The sequence below is a fragment of the Spinacia oleracea genome, chromosome 1 (assembly GCF_020520425.1).
Source record: "Spinacia oleracea cultivar Varoflay chromosome 1, BTI_SOV_V1, whole genome shotgun sequence".
NCBI classification, from domain to species: domain Eukaryota; kingdom Viridiplantae; phylum Streptophyta; class Magnoliopsida; order Caryophyllales; family Amaranthaceae; genus Spinacia; species Spinacia oleracea.
The window spans coordinates 94,579,457-94,595,217 of record NC_079487.1 but is presented as its reverse complement, the minus strand read 5'-3'; the positions used below and the strand labels follow the sequence as shown (position 1 = coordinate 94,595,217).

Below are 15,761 nucleotides of genomic sequence, written 5' to 3'. Positions count from 1 at the left end.
TATTCCAATCCGATCCGTTCCGACCCAAACCGACTACAATCCGACCCGTTTACAACCCGATCCGATATGAATCCGTGAATAAAAAATCCGACCCGATCCGGTCCGTTAAGTTTTCAATCCGATCCGATCCGACCCGTTAGCCAAATTAATCCGTTCCAATCCGATCCGTTTCAACCCGAATCCGATGAGTCCGACCCAAACCCGATCCGTTGATCCGATTTGACACCCCTACCACTAGTTAATTACTTCGTAAAATCTTATAACTCCACACAAACAACACGCCGTCCGTCACACTCTTATTCATTTCTGTGGGATGCTGGATCAGACACATATATTCTTAAATTCAATGCGCAAACCAAATAAAAGTTTCAAAACAAGAAAACTTTGTGCTAATTCTCTCTCCTCTAATCTTTTACAAGTATTTTGTTTAGCACGTGAAGTCGTGAATTGTACTAGAGAAGCTACTAGAAGTCCAAGTCTTTGAGCCCCCACGCCATTTCTTCTTCTCTCTCTTTTTCCTCTGGCTAATTTCTGCAAAATGGGCAATTTCAGTTTTTTAAGCTTTGTTTTCATCGTCTTCTTCTCTTGTTCTACCTTTACTCTTACAGGTCAGCTTTCTCACCCTTTTTTTTTTCATTCATTTTGATTCTATGTTCCTAAGGTTTCAGGCTTCAATGGTTATTTGTTAATCAATTTCACTGAATTATCAATTGCAGCATTTGGGATTTACCCATTTTGTTTTATCAACAAATTATAATTGTAACTCCCCCTTCCCTTCCCTCTTTTTTTCTTCATTTTGCCAATTTGCATGCAATTGATGAAATTCCCAAAATAAAATTTTAATAAAAAAAAAAACAGGAATGTGAAAGTTATACTATATGCGATACATTGTTGGTTTTCTGTTAGCGTTATAAACAAAGAAAATTGTCTTTTTTTTTAATAATTTGATTGGTTTTATAGGATTTGGGTCATGCAATTCTGATGGTTTGATGGTGAATGTACTTGATGAATTCAAGTGGGACATGCTGTGTCACTTTTTGCCATGTTTACTGAAATGTTCATGAAATTATTTGTCTCATACTTCGTATATTGATTCTGTAAATTTGGATTATTTGCCTAACTACTACGGTATATCAGGGAAATATTATCTGAATTGGACTATGTCAGAAAATTGAAATATTAGCGTTCGATTAATTTTTGTTTTTGTTTTTGTTTTTGTTTTTGTTTTGGCCTTAATTGGGATTTCCTTGTATGATTCTGTGACCATCTTGACATTTAATTTATAGTGTTTTAGACCAATGTGTAATTTACATGAGTGAGCAGGTTATGAACTTATGATGAATGATGATGATAATATATGCAATGTAGGTGTTAACTTAGGTTAATGAGTTGAATCATGAAATTCTGAAAATTTTGCTGAGTTTTTTGTATCAATGGTGACACTGGAGTCTTGTTCCTGTGGGTGTCAGTGATTAGTATGGTGGGCTTAGCAAATAGGTAATGTATATGGAAGAGACATGGAGTTAATTACCTTATTGTATAGAATGATTAGAATCTAGTCTGCAACTTAGATTTGTGGATCATGAACATTTGAGGTACTTAAAAGCTATCTTTTCCTGTGGGTAATTTCATAGGTTTTCTGTGTGGATTTGTCAATATTATGAATTTCAGTAAGATGTGTCCTACATGTTCTTGTTAGTTATTACTTTGTTTCTCAACAAGAAGACTTTAGAAAAAAGCTTGATGTATTTGTTTTTGGTCGTTTTCAGGAGCCTACGATCCTCTTGATCCAAATGGGAACATTACCATCAAGTGGGATATCGTTAGTTGGACTGGTGATGGTTATAATGTAAGTACTTACTACTTGATAGGGGATTAATTCTGTTTATTTGTGAACATGTATTTCCAGCTATGTCGGACTATCGGTTCATCCATGCAGTAAAGACATATGGCCGTCTCTTCTTCCAATCTGATTTCTCTAGTTTGTAGAGTCTTGATCATATCATTATACATAATACGTAACAACAGTCAACAGGCTCATTTTGTTGATAATCTGGTATTCCAATTTATATACGAAATGATAGCATATGTACCTAAATGTTAATCTTATCTTTCTCTAATATCTGTTTAGATACCAAGGATAACAATTTTGTTACTTGACCAAGTTTCTTTCTGGTTCCACAAATTCTTTGCCTAGGAGTGGGGAAATGTTTAGCTCTTGAATTTTCAAGATGAACATTTCTTATACTTCATATGGATTTTTAACAACATTCATCTCGATCCTGATTGGATTCCTAGGCTGTGGTTACACTTTACAACTTCCAAAAGTACCGCCACATTCAAGCACCCGGTTGGCAACTTGGATGGACTTGGGCCAAAAAGGAGGTTATTTGGAACATGGCGGGAGGGCAAGCAACAGAGCAAGGGGATTGCTCAAAATATAAGGTCAGCCTTCCACATTGCTGTAAAAAGGATCCAACCATTGTAGACATGATGCCCGGGATTCCTTTCAACCAGCAAACGACCAACTGCTGCAAGGGAGGAGTGCTGAGTTCATGGGTGCAAGATCCTTCCACTGCGATTAGTTCATTTCAGATTACTGTTGGTGCATCAGGCACCACCAACAAAACAGTCAGAGTGCCTAAGAACTTCACCCTAAAGGCACCTGGACCTGGTTACACTTGTGGACCGGGAAAGATTGTTACACCCAGCAAATTAATAACCCAAGATGGGAGGAGAGTCACTCAAGTTTTGAGTAAGTTAACTGGGAGTTACATTACAACTATAAATTACCGTCAATTGTATATTTGTATCTTCTTTTTCGGATATTTGTTGTCTGCATACTTGCAAATTTAGGATTATTTTCTGTGCATAGTATGTTATGGTTCGATTACCTTAACCTTTTGCTGATAAATTCTGCTCTTGTGGCAGTGACATGGAACGTGACATGCATGTATTCACAGTTCCTGTCCCAGAGAACTCCCACATGCTGTGTATCGCTTTCATCCTTCTATAACGACACTATCATATCTTGCCCAACATGCAGTTGTGGCTGTCAAAACAATGCCTCCCATCCAGGAAGCTGTGTAGAGTAAGCATTTTTTTTTTTCTGCTTTATCAATAATGTCGTCTTAATGATTTATCTAGCTAACTTCAACAGAAAATATGAACTTTGTTGATTTCTCTTGTTTACAGGGCAAACAACCCTTATTTGGCTTCCGTTGTTTCTCCTGCACATTCTAACAAAAACAGTATCGTGCCACCTTTGGTTCAATGCACCAGCCATATGTGTCCTGTTCGGATTCACTGGCATGTCAAAACTAATTACAAGGAATACTGGCGAGTTAAGGTTACAATTACAAACTTTAACTATAGGATGAACTACTCAGGGTGGAACTTGGTTGTGCAACATCCTAACTTTGACAATTTGACCGAGGTTTTCAGCTTCTCTTACCAACCAATAACTCCATACTCGAATATAAGTAAGTTCTTATCTTCAAAATATGTATTGAACATTTTCCTTTCTAAGGTTTAAATCTTTATTGTAGGGTGCATTTGTTAGATAGATGGTTCCTCTCTCCAATAGTTATGGCATATTTTGTTTAAGTTGGTTTTGTTACTGGAAATGACTGATTGGTTGTTCTTGTTGAATAGATGATACCGCCATGCTATGGGGAGTTAAGTTCTATAACGATATGCTTATGCAAGCTGGTCCATATGGAAATGTCCAGTCTGAATTACTCTTTCAGAAAGACAAGTCTACTTTTACATTTGAAAAGGGCTGGGCTTTTCCTAGAAGGATCTACTTCAATGGTGATAACTGTGTCATGCCACCTCCTGATTCATACCCTTGGTTACCAAATGTCAGTCCTCGGCCTAATTTCTCTGTTTTAACTATAACATTGACGCTATTGTCAGCCTTGGCATTCTTATATACTCATGCTTGAGAGTCGAGAATCTTACCCTCGAGTACATAGAGATATACATGAAAAATCAGAATGGTATTTGACTCCATTACTTGGCTTTGAAGTTCGAAGACTGAGTTGAGTGGAAAGCCTGTTGAAGATCAGCTGCACGAACACTCGTCAGGGATGTTGTCTGCATTTTGTCTAATGATTAGGTTGGTGAATTCATTGTCATTTTGCTCTTATTCAGGACTATTTATGTATTGATCGTCCTCTGTATATATTTCTTGTATTGCAAAGCTTACAACTGTAACGAAAATGCCAACTACATTCTGGAACTTAATTCTAACTTGTACTTTCCCATCCTGATGTATGTCCAAGATTATCATTGTTCGTGCACCTAATGCTCTACATATTGCACATTTTTTATGCACTTGTTTCAAACACTATAATGAAATTTCTATTACCTGAATCTCCAACGCTACTCAAGTTTCAAAGTAATTTAGTTTACATTGCTCAAAATTGAGAAAATACCCCAAACCCGAAGATTAGCAGGATAAACGAGCATATGATTGGCAAAACTGAGATTGACGGTTTAAGCCCTGAATTGGGAAGAAAAGGGTATGTATCAGGTGGAGGAAGCTTGCATTCATCTCCATTAAAGTAAACCTTCCTAGGGAAAGCCCAACCTTGCCTGAAGGTGAAAGTGTTCTGATCCTTCTGCATCAGGACTTCAGACTGTACATTCCCGAATGGTCCGGCTTCCATCAGAAGATCGTTGTAGAACTTGGTCCCATAAAACATCCCTGTATCATCTGCGAAATTTTACAGAAAACAGTCAGATATATTCATGAATGAATGTTTCCACTTTCCAGATGTGAGGTTATCCGTTATCAGAAACTCACTTATTGATCCGAAGGGAACAAGAGGCTTGTAGTTGAAGCTGAATACTTGAGTGACATTGTTGAGGTTAGGGTGTTGAGCAACAAGAGTCCATTGGCTGTAGTTCATTCGGTAGTTGAAGTTTGTGATGCTAACCTTGACGCGCCAGTAGTCCTTGTAGTTCACTTTCACATGCCAGTGCACCCGAACTGGGCACATGTGATGGGTGCACTGAAGTAATGGAGAGTTATCTTTCTTTCGCGTATTCAATCCCACCATGCTCAGAATTTTCGAGTTACTCCTGCCGTCGTCATTTTTTAGTTAAAAATCATGTATGTAGAAAAAAAATATGTTGGGAAAGTTTATGGACTCCGCTTAGATGTTTGACAAGGTTTATTGAGTAACAACTTGGTGCACATTCTCATGCTTTTACAACTGGTATCAGTAGTTAATTTGAAGGCACAAAGGTCTAGTTTTGAAGACTCTTTACTCATATACGACCCAAACTTAACCTAGTTTAAAGAAACAAACTTATTAATTCGAATGACTCATTAGTTAGGCGTAAATTTCATTGAAATGTGAATGAAATACTTACTTGACGCAACTTTTTTTATGGTCACATCCGCATGAACAGGTAGGGCAAGGGGTGATAGTTTCATTGTAGAAGGATGACAAGGAGACACAGCAAGATGGGTACTTCCTTGCCAGAAATTGTGAGTAGGTGCAGGTTACGTTCCATGTCACTGCATCAAACATTCAATTATAATTATAATTATAATTAAGCAAAAGAAAATTTATGTTAGCCTGTTATTTTCTTATCAAGACGTAACTTAGCAAATTAGTAATTAAATTTGATCTTTGAAGACTTTGAACCAACCATATTTTAACAATATATTACCGGTCCAGAAAATGACTTGCTAACTTATTTAAACGATAAATATATAACTAATCATTTTTAGTGGTTTATTTTGAACTTTCATCACTACAATACCTGCTTTTTTTTTCCTTTACTGTTTACTAGTGCTACATATGTGAATATGTCACAATGAAATACGAAACTGCACGAGGATAATTGATTCAATTTTTGAATTTCAACATAGAAGTACATTTTTTTTTGGTTTAGACGGAAAATAAAAGAACACGTGGTCAAAAAATAAACATAAGTCATGCATCTTCCATTTTTATGTTGTTTATTCATTATTAGATTGCCATGTCTTTTTATCTGAATTCCACGGAGTTTTATTTATGATCATGTAGTTTGAACTAAGATGTTATTTTCTTTGGGTTCAAACTAAACGAATTGTGTTTTGGGGGATGCATAGTGTGCCTCATGCAGTCCTGTACTAAAGTGTAGGATTTGAGCGTTGTACTTAATCAATTAATGAATAAATACGGAGTGAGAGCCAAGAAAAAATGAATTGGGCTTACTGAGGGCCTGAGTTTTACGACGAAGATCCGAGGTGAGGAAATTAGTAGGAGGGACAACCTTAGCAGGCCCACAAGTATATCCCGGGCCGGGGCCCAATAAAGTGAAGTTCTTGGGCAGCTTGACAGTCTTATTAGTTGTACCGGCCTGGCCAACACTGACTTGGAATTGAGAAACAGAGCCCTCTTTATCTTGACCCCATGAATTAAGGACACCACCCTTGCAGCAATTGGCTACCTGTTGGTTGTAAGGTGTCCCTGGTAAAAGGTCTACAACAGTTGGGGTCTTTTTGCAGCAGTGTGGTATGTTGCCTTTGAACTTGGAACAATCACCTTGTTCTGTGGTTTGGCCCCCAACCATGGACCATATCACTTCCTTTTTGGCCCATGTCCAGCCCAATTGCCAACCCGGGTCGCCTACGTGCCGGTACATTTGGAAATTGTTTATTGCTACCATTGCCTGTAATTTTTTCATGCATGTAATTAATCTTTGTAGTATACACAATGCATATACTATGTACGCACGGACTACTTCATATAAGAATACCCCACGTTACTAATTATATAGGTAATTAGGTACATAGTAAATCATAACGTGTATCTTAATTTATATGTTTGCAGTAAACAAAATACTTACCACATAACCGTCCGGAGTCCATGACATGATATCGAATTTAATTGTTATATTTCCATTCGGATCCAAGGGATCATATGCGGCTACAACCAAGAAAAATAAATTAATTAATAAATAAACACATTTATATTTACGTACTGTAACTAGGTTAATTAAGTGGACATTAAGCTGAAACATGAAACATGAAACATGTAGACTATATAACCTGCATAAGATAGAATTGTAACAAAGCAAAATGGTATAATGAGGATTCTCATTTCTGCAGCCCTATACGATGGTTTATAAAAAATGTCGCTTCTTCGATCACGAAATCGTTCTTGAAGTAGCGACTTGCCTAAAGATCTATAAATCTAAAAAGAACTACAAAAATGTCTACAAAATTTGATGATCGAAGAGTGAAATGTGTACTAGTGTGTTTGTGTCAATTTTTATGTAAGCTAAGCTTTACCAACTGGTTGTTGGGGGATTTATATATAATGCCCTAAAAATGTTAGGATGAATTTTATGGTACACTCATCTTAATACTTAGATCTCGTATCTTTTAAGCAAGGTTCTTTTCCTTCCTTTTTAACGGTGAAGCCCAAGAGGGTGGGATCTATGTTATGCTACTACAATTACTCCACATGAATCTGTTAAGTGTTTGGTACAGGGTGCTTCTTAATAGTTAATTCTTATGATAATGTCATAATTAATTAACGACTTGATAGTTCAACTAATGAGTTTGCTGTTCGCGGCACCGACTTAATACTATAAACGTTAACGTACTCACGGCTTTTTTTTATATATAATTATTTTTCATTAAATTTGTGTGACATGGTTTTAAAACAACCCATACTGTATATGTGAGACGGCTTTAAAAGTTAGAAAATACGCAACACTAGACGACTACTACGTAGAAAATAAAAGAGTTAGAAGCAAGTAAAAGATTAGTCTAGGGACAAGTAATGTGTCACCTTCCAAGATAATGATGTCTAAACCTTAGAACTTTGTGGAGTACGTTCACTGAAATTAACCTAAGATGAAGATCAAGATCAAGATCGAGAGAAACCAAAAGCTACATCGCCTATGGCTTACTTTGAGTGAAAGGGACACTGAGAGAGTTCCACGTGTTTTTTTATGATTTGTCATGAGAAGTTGAGAACATTCATATATACTCCCTCCGTCTCGGAATATTCGACCCGGTTTGACCGGCACAGAGTTTAAGGGACTTGAATTGACTTATTTAATTTAATAGGTAGTAGTTGATAGTGGGGTATTATTTTAATGTAGTTAGTGGGAGGTGGGTTAAGAGGTGGGGTTGGGGGAGAGTAGGGGTTGAATTTTTAATTATTTTTTTGTATGGAGTAGAGGATAGGTGGGTTAATAAGGGTGGAGTGAGAAATAATATAATATTGTTAGAATATTTCCATTTTTAGAAACAGGTCAAGTATTAAGGGACGACCCGATAAGGAAAACAGGTCAAATATTCCGGGACGGAGGGAGTACTTCGTATATCATGTAGCCACGTACTCAATATTCGTATGGGTAATTAAAGAGGTTTTTTATTCGACGTCCTCATTCGCTAAAAACGCTCGGAATTGGCGGCCCGAACCATGTGTGGGTTGCCCAAAGATGGCGGCCCGAACCATGTGCGGGCCGCCCAGAATTGGCGGCCGGACATGGTTCCGGCCGCCAATTGTGGGCGGCTCCTACATGGTTCGGGCCGCCATCTCCGGACAGCTCAATACTATATAAAAAAAATCATAACCTCCGTCGACGAAACGTGCGGTTGATTATGGATACACGGGGCTGCTGTGGTGGTGTGGATGGTGGAGCGTGGGGCGGCTCTTGTGTTGTTGATGGTGGAGCGCGGGGCGGCAGGTAATGGTGGTCAGCTGGGGTTGTCTTGGTGGCGGTGCAATATGACACTAAAAATAGTGTTGCCGGAAATTTAGAGTGGGCTCCCGGAAATTTGAGAGTGAAAACTTGAGGTGAAAAGTGAAAGAGGTGGGGGTGACTTTTTATAAGGGTAAAATCGTACTTTTACGTTAGAATTTGGGGGCGTTTTTTGCGTACGCGAACGCCGAATAGCAATACACCAATTAAATTACATCCTCGGTTTCCTTAAATGTTACACCATGGTTGACCTTATGCTCTCCAATACATCAATTTGACTTTTAATATCTCGAATTATGAATATATAAAAAGGAAATTTTGAATTTTATCACCTAAAAAATCGATCAATTGTGTTTTACCACCTGAAAAAACAGAAATTGTAATTTACCACCTAAAAATCAAACAAAAATTGTTTTTTTACCACATCTTAACAGTAAGATGAATATAAACGTTATGCACGCCCCATTTCAATGACTATATTTCTAATTTATTTCTTTACTCCCACGATTTCCATGTATATAAACTATAATTCCCTTACTTCCTATTAATTCACATAATTTGGCAATATTTCTCAAATTGATAGATGCATAATTATTTTTCTGATTCGCAAACGAGAATCAAGTTGCTTTATGGTACAGAGTATGACCTATGTTTGATTTGCGTCAAAAAAGGGTCTCACTTAACGTTTCCGTCCATTTTGCTGTTTAAAGGTGGTAACAACCAATTTTTACTTAACTTGTAGGTGGTAAAAAATAATTTCCATTTTCTTAAGTGGTAAAAAACAAATTGTAAATTTTGTTAGGTGGTAAAAAATAATTTACCCAAATAAAAAATATAAAAAATTGATATTTGAAAAAAAAAAAAATGTTATGAATCTTACAATATCACACATGACTACAGTTTTTCTTACGTATGAATCACAAATGATGACCAAAGGGTTTAGTGTGAATAATGTTAACAAAAAATAGTGCGATATTTAAGGAACGAATGAAATATAACAGTGCTTAGCACGTGAGTGGAAAGTTGTAAATGTTATGGGATAAGAGGCAGGGGTAATTAAGTTAGTAACTTTTTCATGTCCAAAAATAGTGTAAAACGCAATGTAAATACTATTATGAAACAAACTAAAAGAAAAAGTGTAAATATCATTTTGAAAAAGAAGTACATTACAACTTGAAAATTTGATAACAAATACTTCATATAGAATTAGGCTACGTCCCATGCAACCGAGAAATGTTACTATTTTTCTTTCTGCTCCAGACTATTTTATTTAAAAGAATTTTTAAAAATATAAAGTACAATGAAATTAAGTTTTATCATGGGTTGTTGAGAAAATAAGAGAAAACTATTATTTGTTTGAATTACAATCACAATTTTAGGATTTTAGGGTTTTAGGGTTTTGTCCAAAATACTTAATTTGGTAAAAAAAAAAAAAAATATATCATTACCAATTACCCATTGTTTTTAGAATTGATGATATCTGTAACAGTACTCGTACCCGTTATCCAAATTTTCTGACCTGGTATCTTATCTGAACATATCGATTATAATATATACCCTATTTTCTAATCGACCGTTATCAATCTACAAAAGGTCTTGCATGCACAAGGTGTACAATAAATTTATTATACACCAACATAATTTTTACCCAGTTTTCTCTAACTTTTACCCAGTTTCTCTAACTTTTATATTATTATAAAAAAGTTAATAGATAAACATTTTAAAGTGTTAAATGATTAATTTTTATAAATTATTATTGATTTTGAAGAAATATTTTTTATTAAAATGAAAAATTTTATCACTAAAAAATAGATTACTTTTACGTATATATAAGAGTAACTTTAAGCATTTTACGTCAACTTTAACTTTGGTGTACAATATTTATCGTACACCCCATATAAATAAGATTATGTGATCAATCTAATCGGGTTTTGGGTTTTTAGGTAATTTTGTTAAATCCACTTTTTAACACTTTCTTTACCTAATACGAAGTATGTAACAAAATTAAAGAAAACAAATTGTAAATTTTTTGTTTGAGTGCGAACATATAAATATATAATACTATCTCCGTTCCTAAATGATCTTTACGCTTATTATTTGCACGGAAATTAAGGAATTTTGGTGAACATGTGATGGTTAAATGGAAAATGAGTGGCTATAAATTGTCCAGCAATGTAAGTGGATGGAAATTATATTAAAGTATTGTGAGTGGTTAAGTTATGGTGGGCCAAATGAGAGTAAAAATGGAAATAAAGTAGAGTGTAAAGAACTTTCAGGAACGGGCCAAAATGGAAAGCGTAAAGAACTTTTAGGAACGGAGATAGTAGCACATAATTTATTAAGTTTTAAACTATTTTATTTACTTTTAATCTATTGTAGGCTAAGAGCGTATGATTTTTTAAAAAAAACATCATAATGTTTAAAGTCTTGATGTTAGTAGCTTACTACGTATATAGAAAGTCAATAATATTATAAAAGTTGTGATTTTTTTTTCCATTCTTAGAATATATTAAATAATTAATCAAATCAATATTAGTATATATATTGTACGAGTAGCCCTACCGGTATGCCGGTAGGACAACCCATAACAGCTGTATCATAGATGTATACTCACAAGAAGCACCAAAGGTGCAGTCGGCATCCAGGGTTTACAATCCCAGTCGGCATTTCTCTGACATTATCTACCTATCAGAGCCGAAAGGGAGGATCCGGAACCAACGGGTAATAACCCGGGTCCTCCGTACAAATAACCCGTCTATATATACGGACCCCCATCAATGCCAAAGGTACGCAATTCCAGCCCAATCATTCTTATAAGCATTTATTACAGAGCTACCAGCATAATCTGACTTAAGCATCGGAGGGGTAATTCTCGGATCACCCCCGAGGCTAGTTAACGGTTTCACTGTGCAGGATCCAGTCAGTAATCTCAGTCGGAAGTCAGTCATCCCTTTTCTGTTCCAAGTCCGCTACCGGAACAATTGGCACTAGAAGGAGGGGACCCCCACTTGTAAGCAGAACCCACAGCCAGGCACACAAAAAAAAAAAAAACCCCGGATCATCAAAAATCACCCTTGAAAATGGAGAGTACGCAGTCGGATTCGTACAAGAGAAGCAAAAAGCAGGCCTCGAAAGCAACCCCACAGAGTACACAGACGACAAAAACAACAACCCCATTGAAACCCACGCTGTTCTCGGCAGAGCCGATAATAACACACGTCAATGACCAACCCACCCCCCAGCTAGGGAGCCAGTCGGTAGTCAGCAAAACTACGACTGCAGCAACACCCTTACATGTCCTGGGATACTCAGTCGAGGACGACGACTCAGACGAAGAGCCCGAAAGCCCAGCCCAGGATGATACACAAATGCAGTCTGAACTCGCCAGTCAGTTCTCGGAGGAACAGTTGGCTACGACAAGAGCGGTGATGGCCGCGTTGTCGGCCCTGAAGCCAGCGAGAAAAGCAAACACAGAACCCGCACCCAGGACAGTCATACACCAGACTTCGAAAACACCAGTCGGCGAAAAACGGAAGAGATTGCCGATAAGAAACCTATTCGGAGAGCAGATCCTAGTGCAACAAGAACAACACCCCAATACAAACCAGGCGATTGCTCTGCGCAGTCGGCCAGAACCCATGGTCATCGAAGAGACAAGAGAAGCACCCCAGAGATACGCGCCGCGCCGTTACACCATCCAACCTGCAAACTCCCCCCTGTGCGCGGACATTCTGGAGGAACCAATGGAGAAATTGAAGTTCCCACTCTGCAAGTACGACGGATCCACAGATCCGGAGGTCCATTGCAACACATTTGAGCAACATATGATGCTGTATACAGATTCCGACGCCATGTGGTGCAAGGTATTTCCCTCAACGCTGCTGGGAGTGGCATCCGGCTGGTATAAGGGACTACCAAAGGGGTCGGTATATAATTACCGACAGTTAGAAGCAGAGTTCATGCTACGGTTCATCAGTCGGCAGCAGAGAAAGAAAACGTCGGGAGAACTGATGGCAGTCACCCAAAGAAGCGGAGAGTCCTTAAGAGACTACCTCACCAGATTCAACAACGAGTCCACCAGCGTACCAAACTTGCAACAAGAGATAGCTGTGGTGGCCCTGATGAGAGGAATGAACCACTGCGAGTTCAAAAAATACTTGGGAAGGAAATCCTTCACCGATTTGGGAAGCGCACTGATGAAGGCCCACGAATACATCAAAAGCGACGAGCTGATGACAATCCCAAATCACTATCAGTCGGCACAGACTAGAAATGCCGCACCAAGGCCGGTTCAGCCGGCGCAGCAAAGTCAGAACAGGGGGTTCATAAAGGATGAACAGAGGAAGGACCCAAGAGGGAGAGATTACCAGAAACAGTCAACCAGCATATACCCCACATTCCATGAATACACCCCATTGGACGCCCCAAGAGCCGCAATTTACAATGTCAACAAGAACGAAAACTGGAAGAGGCCTCCACCAATGAGCGACAAACCCCGACCACAGTCGAAGTACTGTGCATTCCATGATGACTGTGGACACTATACGGAAGACTACAGAGACTTGAAGGATAACATCGAGGATATGATCAGGAGAGGCTATCTGACACAATATAAAGCCCGACAGAACAACAACAACCAACAGAATAACAGTCGGCAAAGCAATAGCACAAACAACAGATTACCATCAACCCAAACACCACTCCGAATAGAGCAGAAGGCACCAGAAACCAGTCGGAGTGGGGAGGCTAGAAACAATGGCCAGAAGGGGCCGACAGTATGGGTCATATCCGGAGGACCGTGCCATGGAGGAACAATCAGTGGAGCCGGCAGAAGTCTGGGCGAACACCGCCACCTGATAAACTACCATAGCACCAGAAAATGGCCGGCACCCCAAGTCATGCCAAATATCTCATTCACCCCAGCCGACTGTCGCGGAATTATATACCCTCACGACGACCCACTGGTTTTGGGCCTCGAAATAGCAAACTTCCCAGTAAAACGAATACTGGTGGATGGAGGGAGTTCAGCGAACATTATCTTTTGGGAAGCCTTCGTTCAGCTGAAAATAGACGAGAAAGAGCTCACACGAGTCAACTATCCTGTGATAGGATTCTCCGGAGCCACGGTCTTCCCGGAAGGTAGCATCAGGCTACCAGTGCAGATTGGAGAGGGAAGGACCGCAAGGGACATAATGGTAGACTTCTTAGTAATCAAAGTGCCGGCTGCATACAAAGTCATAGTGGGCCGGCCATTCATCCACGATGCACAGGCAGTGGTATCAACATACCATCTAACCATGATATACATGTCTAACTTTGAGAAGGCGGAGAGAATCCGAGGCAGTCAAGAGTCAGCAAGATCATGCTACTTGACGGCATTAAAAACACCAGGCCGACTGACCCCATCCAGGAATATAGCGAGAGAGGCAGCAATGAAAAGACCGGCAAAAGGCCAAACCCCAAGATCGGGGGGCGAGCAATCTCTTTTGCCCAAGAAGGAGAAAAGGCAGAAAATGGAGTCACCCACAATCGAAAGCATCGAAAAGGGGAATACTCTACCTAGGGTAGAGGCCGGAGGAGAGTCGGAAGAAGTTGGGCTGGTAGAAGGAGAAACTGGCAGAACAGTGAAGATAGGAACCGACATTGACCCCCAGTCGCGGGTAAACATGATCGGTCTGTTGAGAGAACACGCGGATGTGTTCGCATTTTCCGCAGACGAAATGCCAGGTCTAAGCCCAGAGGTAATCGAGCACCGACTGAATGTCGACAGAGCAGTCAGGCCGGTAAAAAAAAAGAAAAGAAACTTCTCAACAGAAAAAAATCAAGCAATACAGGAAGAGGTAGAAAAATTGCTGGCAGCGGGATTTATTGAACCATGCGACTACCCAGAGTGGTTGGCCAACGTCGTAATGGTTAAGAAGTCAAACGGCTCGTGGAGAATGGGCGTAGATTTCACAAACCTTAATAGAGCATGCCCGAAAGACTGCTACCCACTGCCAAGAATCGACAGGCTAGTCGACTCCACATCTGGCCATGCGCTGCTCAGTTTCCTTGACGCATTCTCCGGGTACCACCAAGTCAGCCTTGCAAAGGCCGACAGGAGAAAAGCAGCATTCATCACTGAGGGGGGAGTATTCTGTTACAAGGCTATGCCGTTTGGGTTAAAGAACGTTGGGGCAACGTACCAAAATATGGTCGACAGAGTGTTCGCAAACCAAAAAGGCCGCAACATTGAAATTTACGTCGACGACTCCATAGTGAAAAGCAAATTGGAGACCGACCATTTAGACGACCTCAGGGAAACGTTTGAAACTCTGCGCCGTTACCAAATGAAGCTGAACCCCAAGAAATGTGTGTTCGGAGTGAAATCGGGGAAATTCTTGGGTTTCCTTGTCAGCGAGAGAGGCATAGACGCAAACCCAGATAAGGTAGAAGCAATACTCAGTCTGCCCCAGCCAAAAAGCATCAAAGATGTACAAAGGCTGACAGGAAGAATGGCAGCTCTGACAAGATTTGTTAGCAAATCAGCCGACAGGTCGATCCCATTTTTTAACACTCTTAAGCAGAACGGAAAATTCCGGTGGGGAGAAACCGAGGAAAGGGCCTTTGAGAAGGTAAAAGACCATCTTCGTGCTTTACCGACGATAGCCAGGCCGGAAGAGGGCGACAAGCTACAGTTGTATGTGTCCGCTTCAGCCCAAACCGTTGCTGCCGTATTAATCAGTGAAAAAGACAAAGTCCAGCAGCCGATATACTTTGTCAGCCACATTTTGAATCCGGCAGAAGCGAGATACTCGCTGATAGAGAAAGTGGCCTATGCAGTCCTGATAGCCGCCAGAAAGCTCAGACCATATTTTGATGCACATACCATACAAATTCTGACGAACTTCCCACTAGAGAAGGCTTTGCAAAAAATGGATACAGCCGGCAGGCTGTTGCGATGGGCAATAGAGCTGTCGGAGTACGATCTTGAGTTTCACCCGCGCAATGCAATAAAAGCACAAGCCTTGGCCGACTTCGTAGTTGAAGCATCCTATCAA

At 39.5% G+C, this 15,761-nt stretch overlaps 2 protein-coding genes across 2 annotated transcripts; one reads left to right on the top strand and one right to left on the bottom strand.

The window, feature by feature from the left end:
• Positions 1 to 274: 274 nt before the first annotated feature.
• Positions 275 to 4,268, top strand: LOC110779302 (protein COBRA). Its single transcript, XM_021983831.2, has 6 exons — positions 275 to 608; positions 1,770 to 1,849; positions 2,299 to 2,755; positions 2,932 to 3,091; positions 3,196 to 3,482; positions 3,655 to 4,268. Exons 1-6 carry the CDS (start codon positions 539 to 541, stop codon positions 3,945 to 3,947), a joined length of 1,347 nt encoding a protein of 448 aa, XP_021839523.2. The 5' UTR covers positions 275 to 538; the 3' UTR covers positions 3,948 to 4,268.
• LOC110779303 (COBRA-like protein 4) lies at positions 4,161 to 7,288 on the bottom strand. The gene is made up of 6 exons (XM_021983832.2): positions 7,052 to 7,288; positions 6,850 to 6,929; positions 6,216 to 6,672; positions 5,383 to 5,530; positions 4,811 to 5,088; positions 4,161 to 4,720 (listed from the first exon to the last, which is right to left on the bottom strand). The coding sequence occupies exons 1-6, from the start codon at positions 7,101 to 7,103 to the stop codon at positions 4,422 to 4,424; spliced, it is 1,314 nt and encodes a 437-aa protein (XP_021839524.1). The 5' UTR covers positions 7,104 to 7,288; the 3' UTR covers positions 4,161 to 4,421.
• Between the last annotated feature and the right edge of the window lie 8,473 nt (positions 7,289 to 15,761).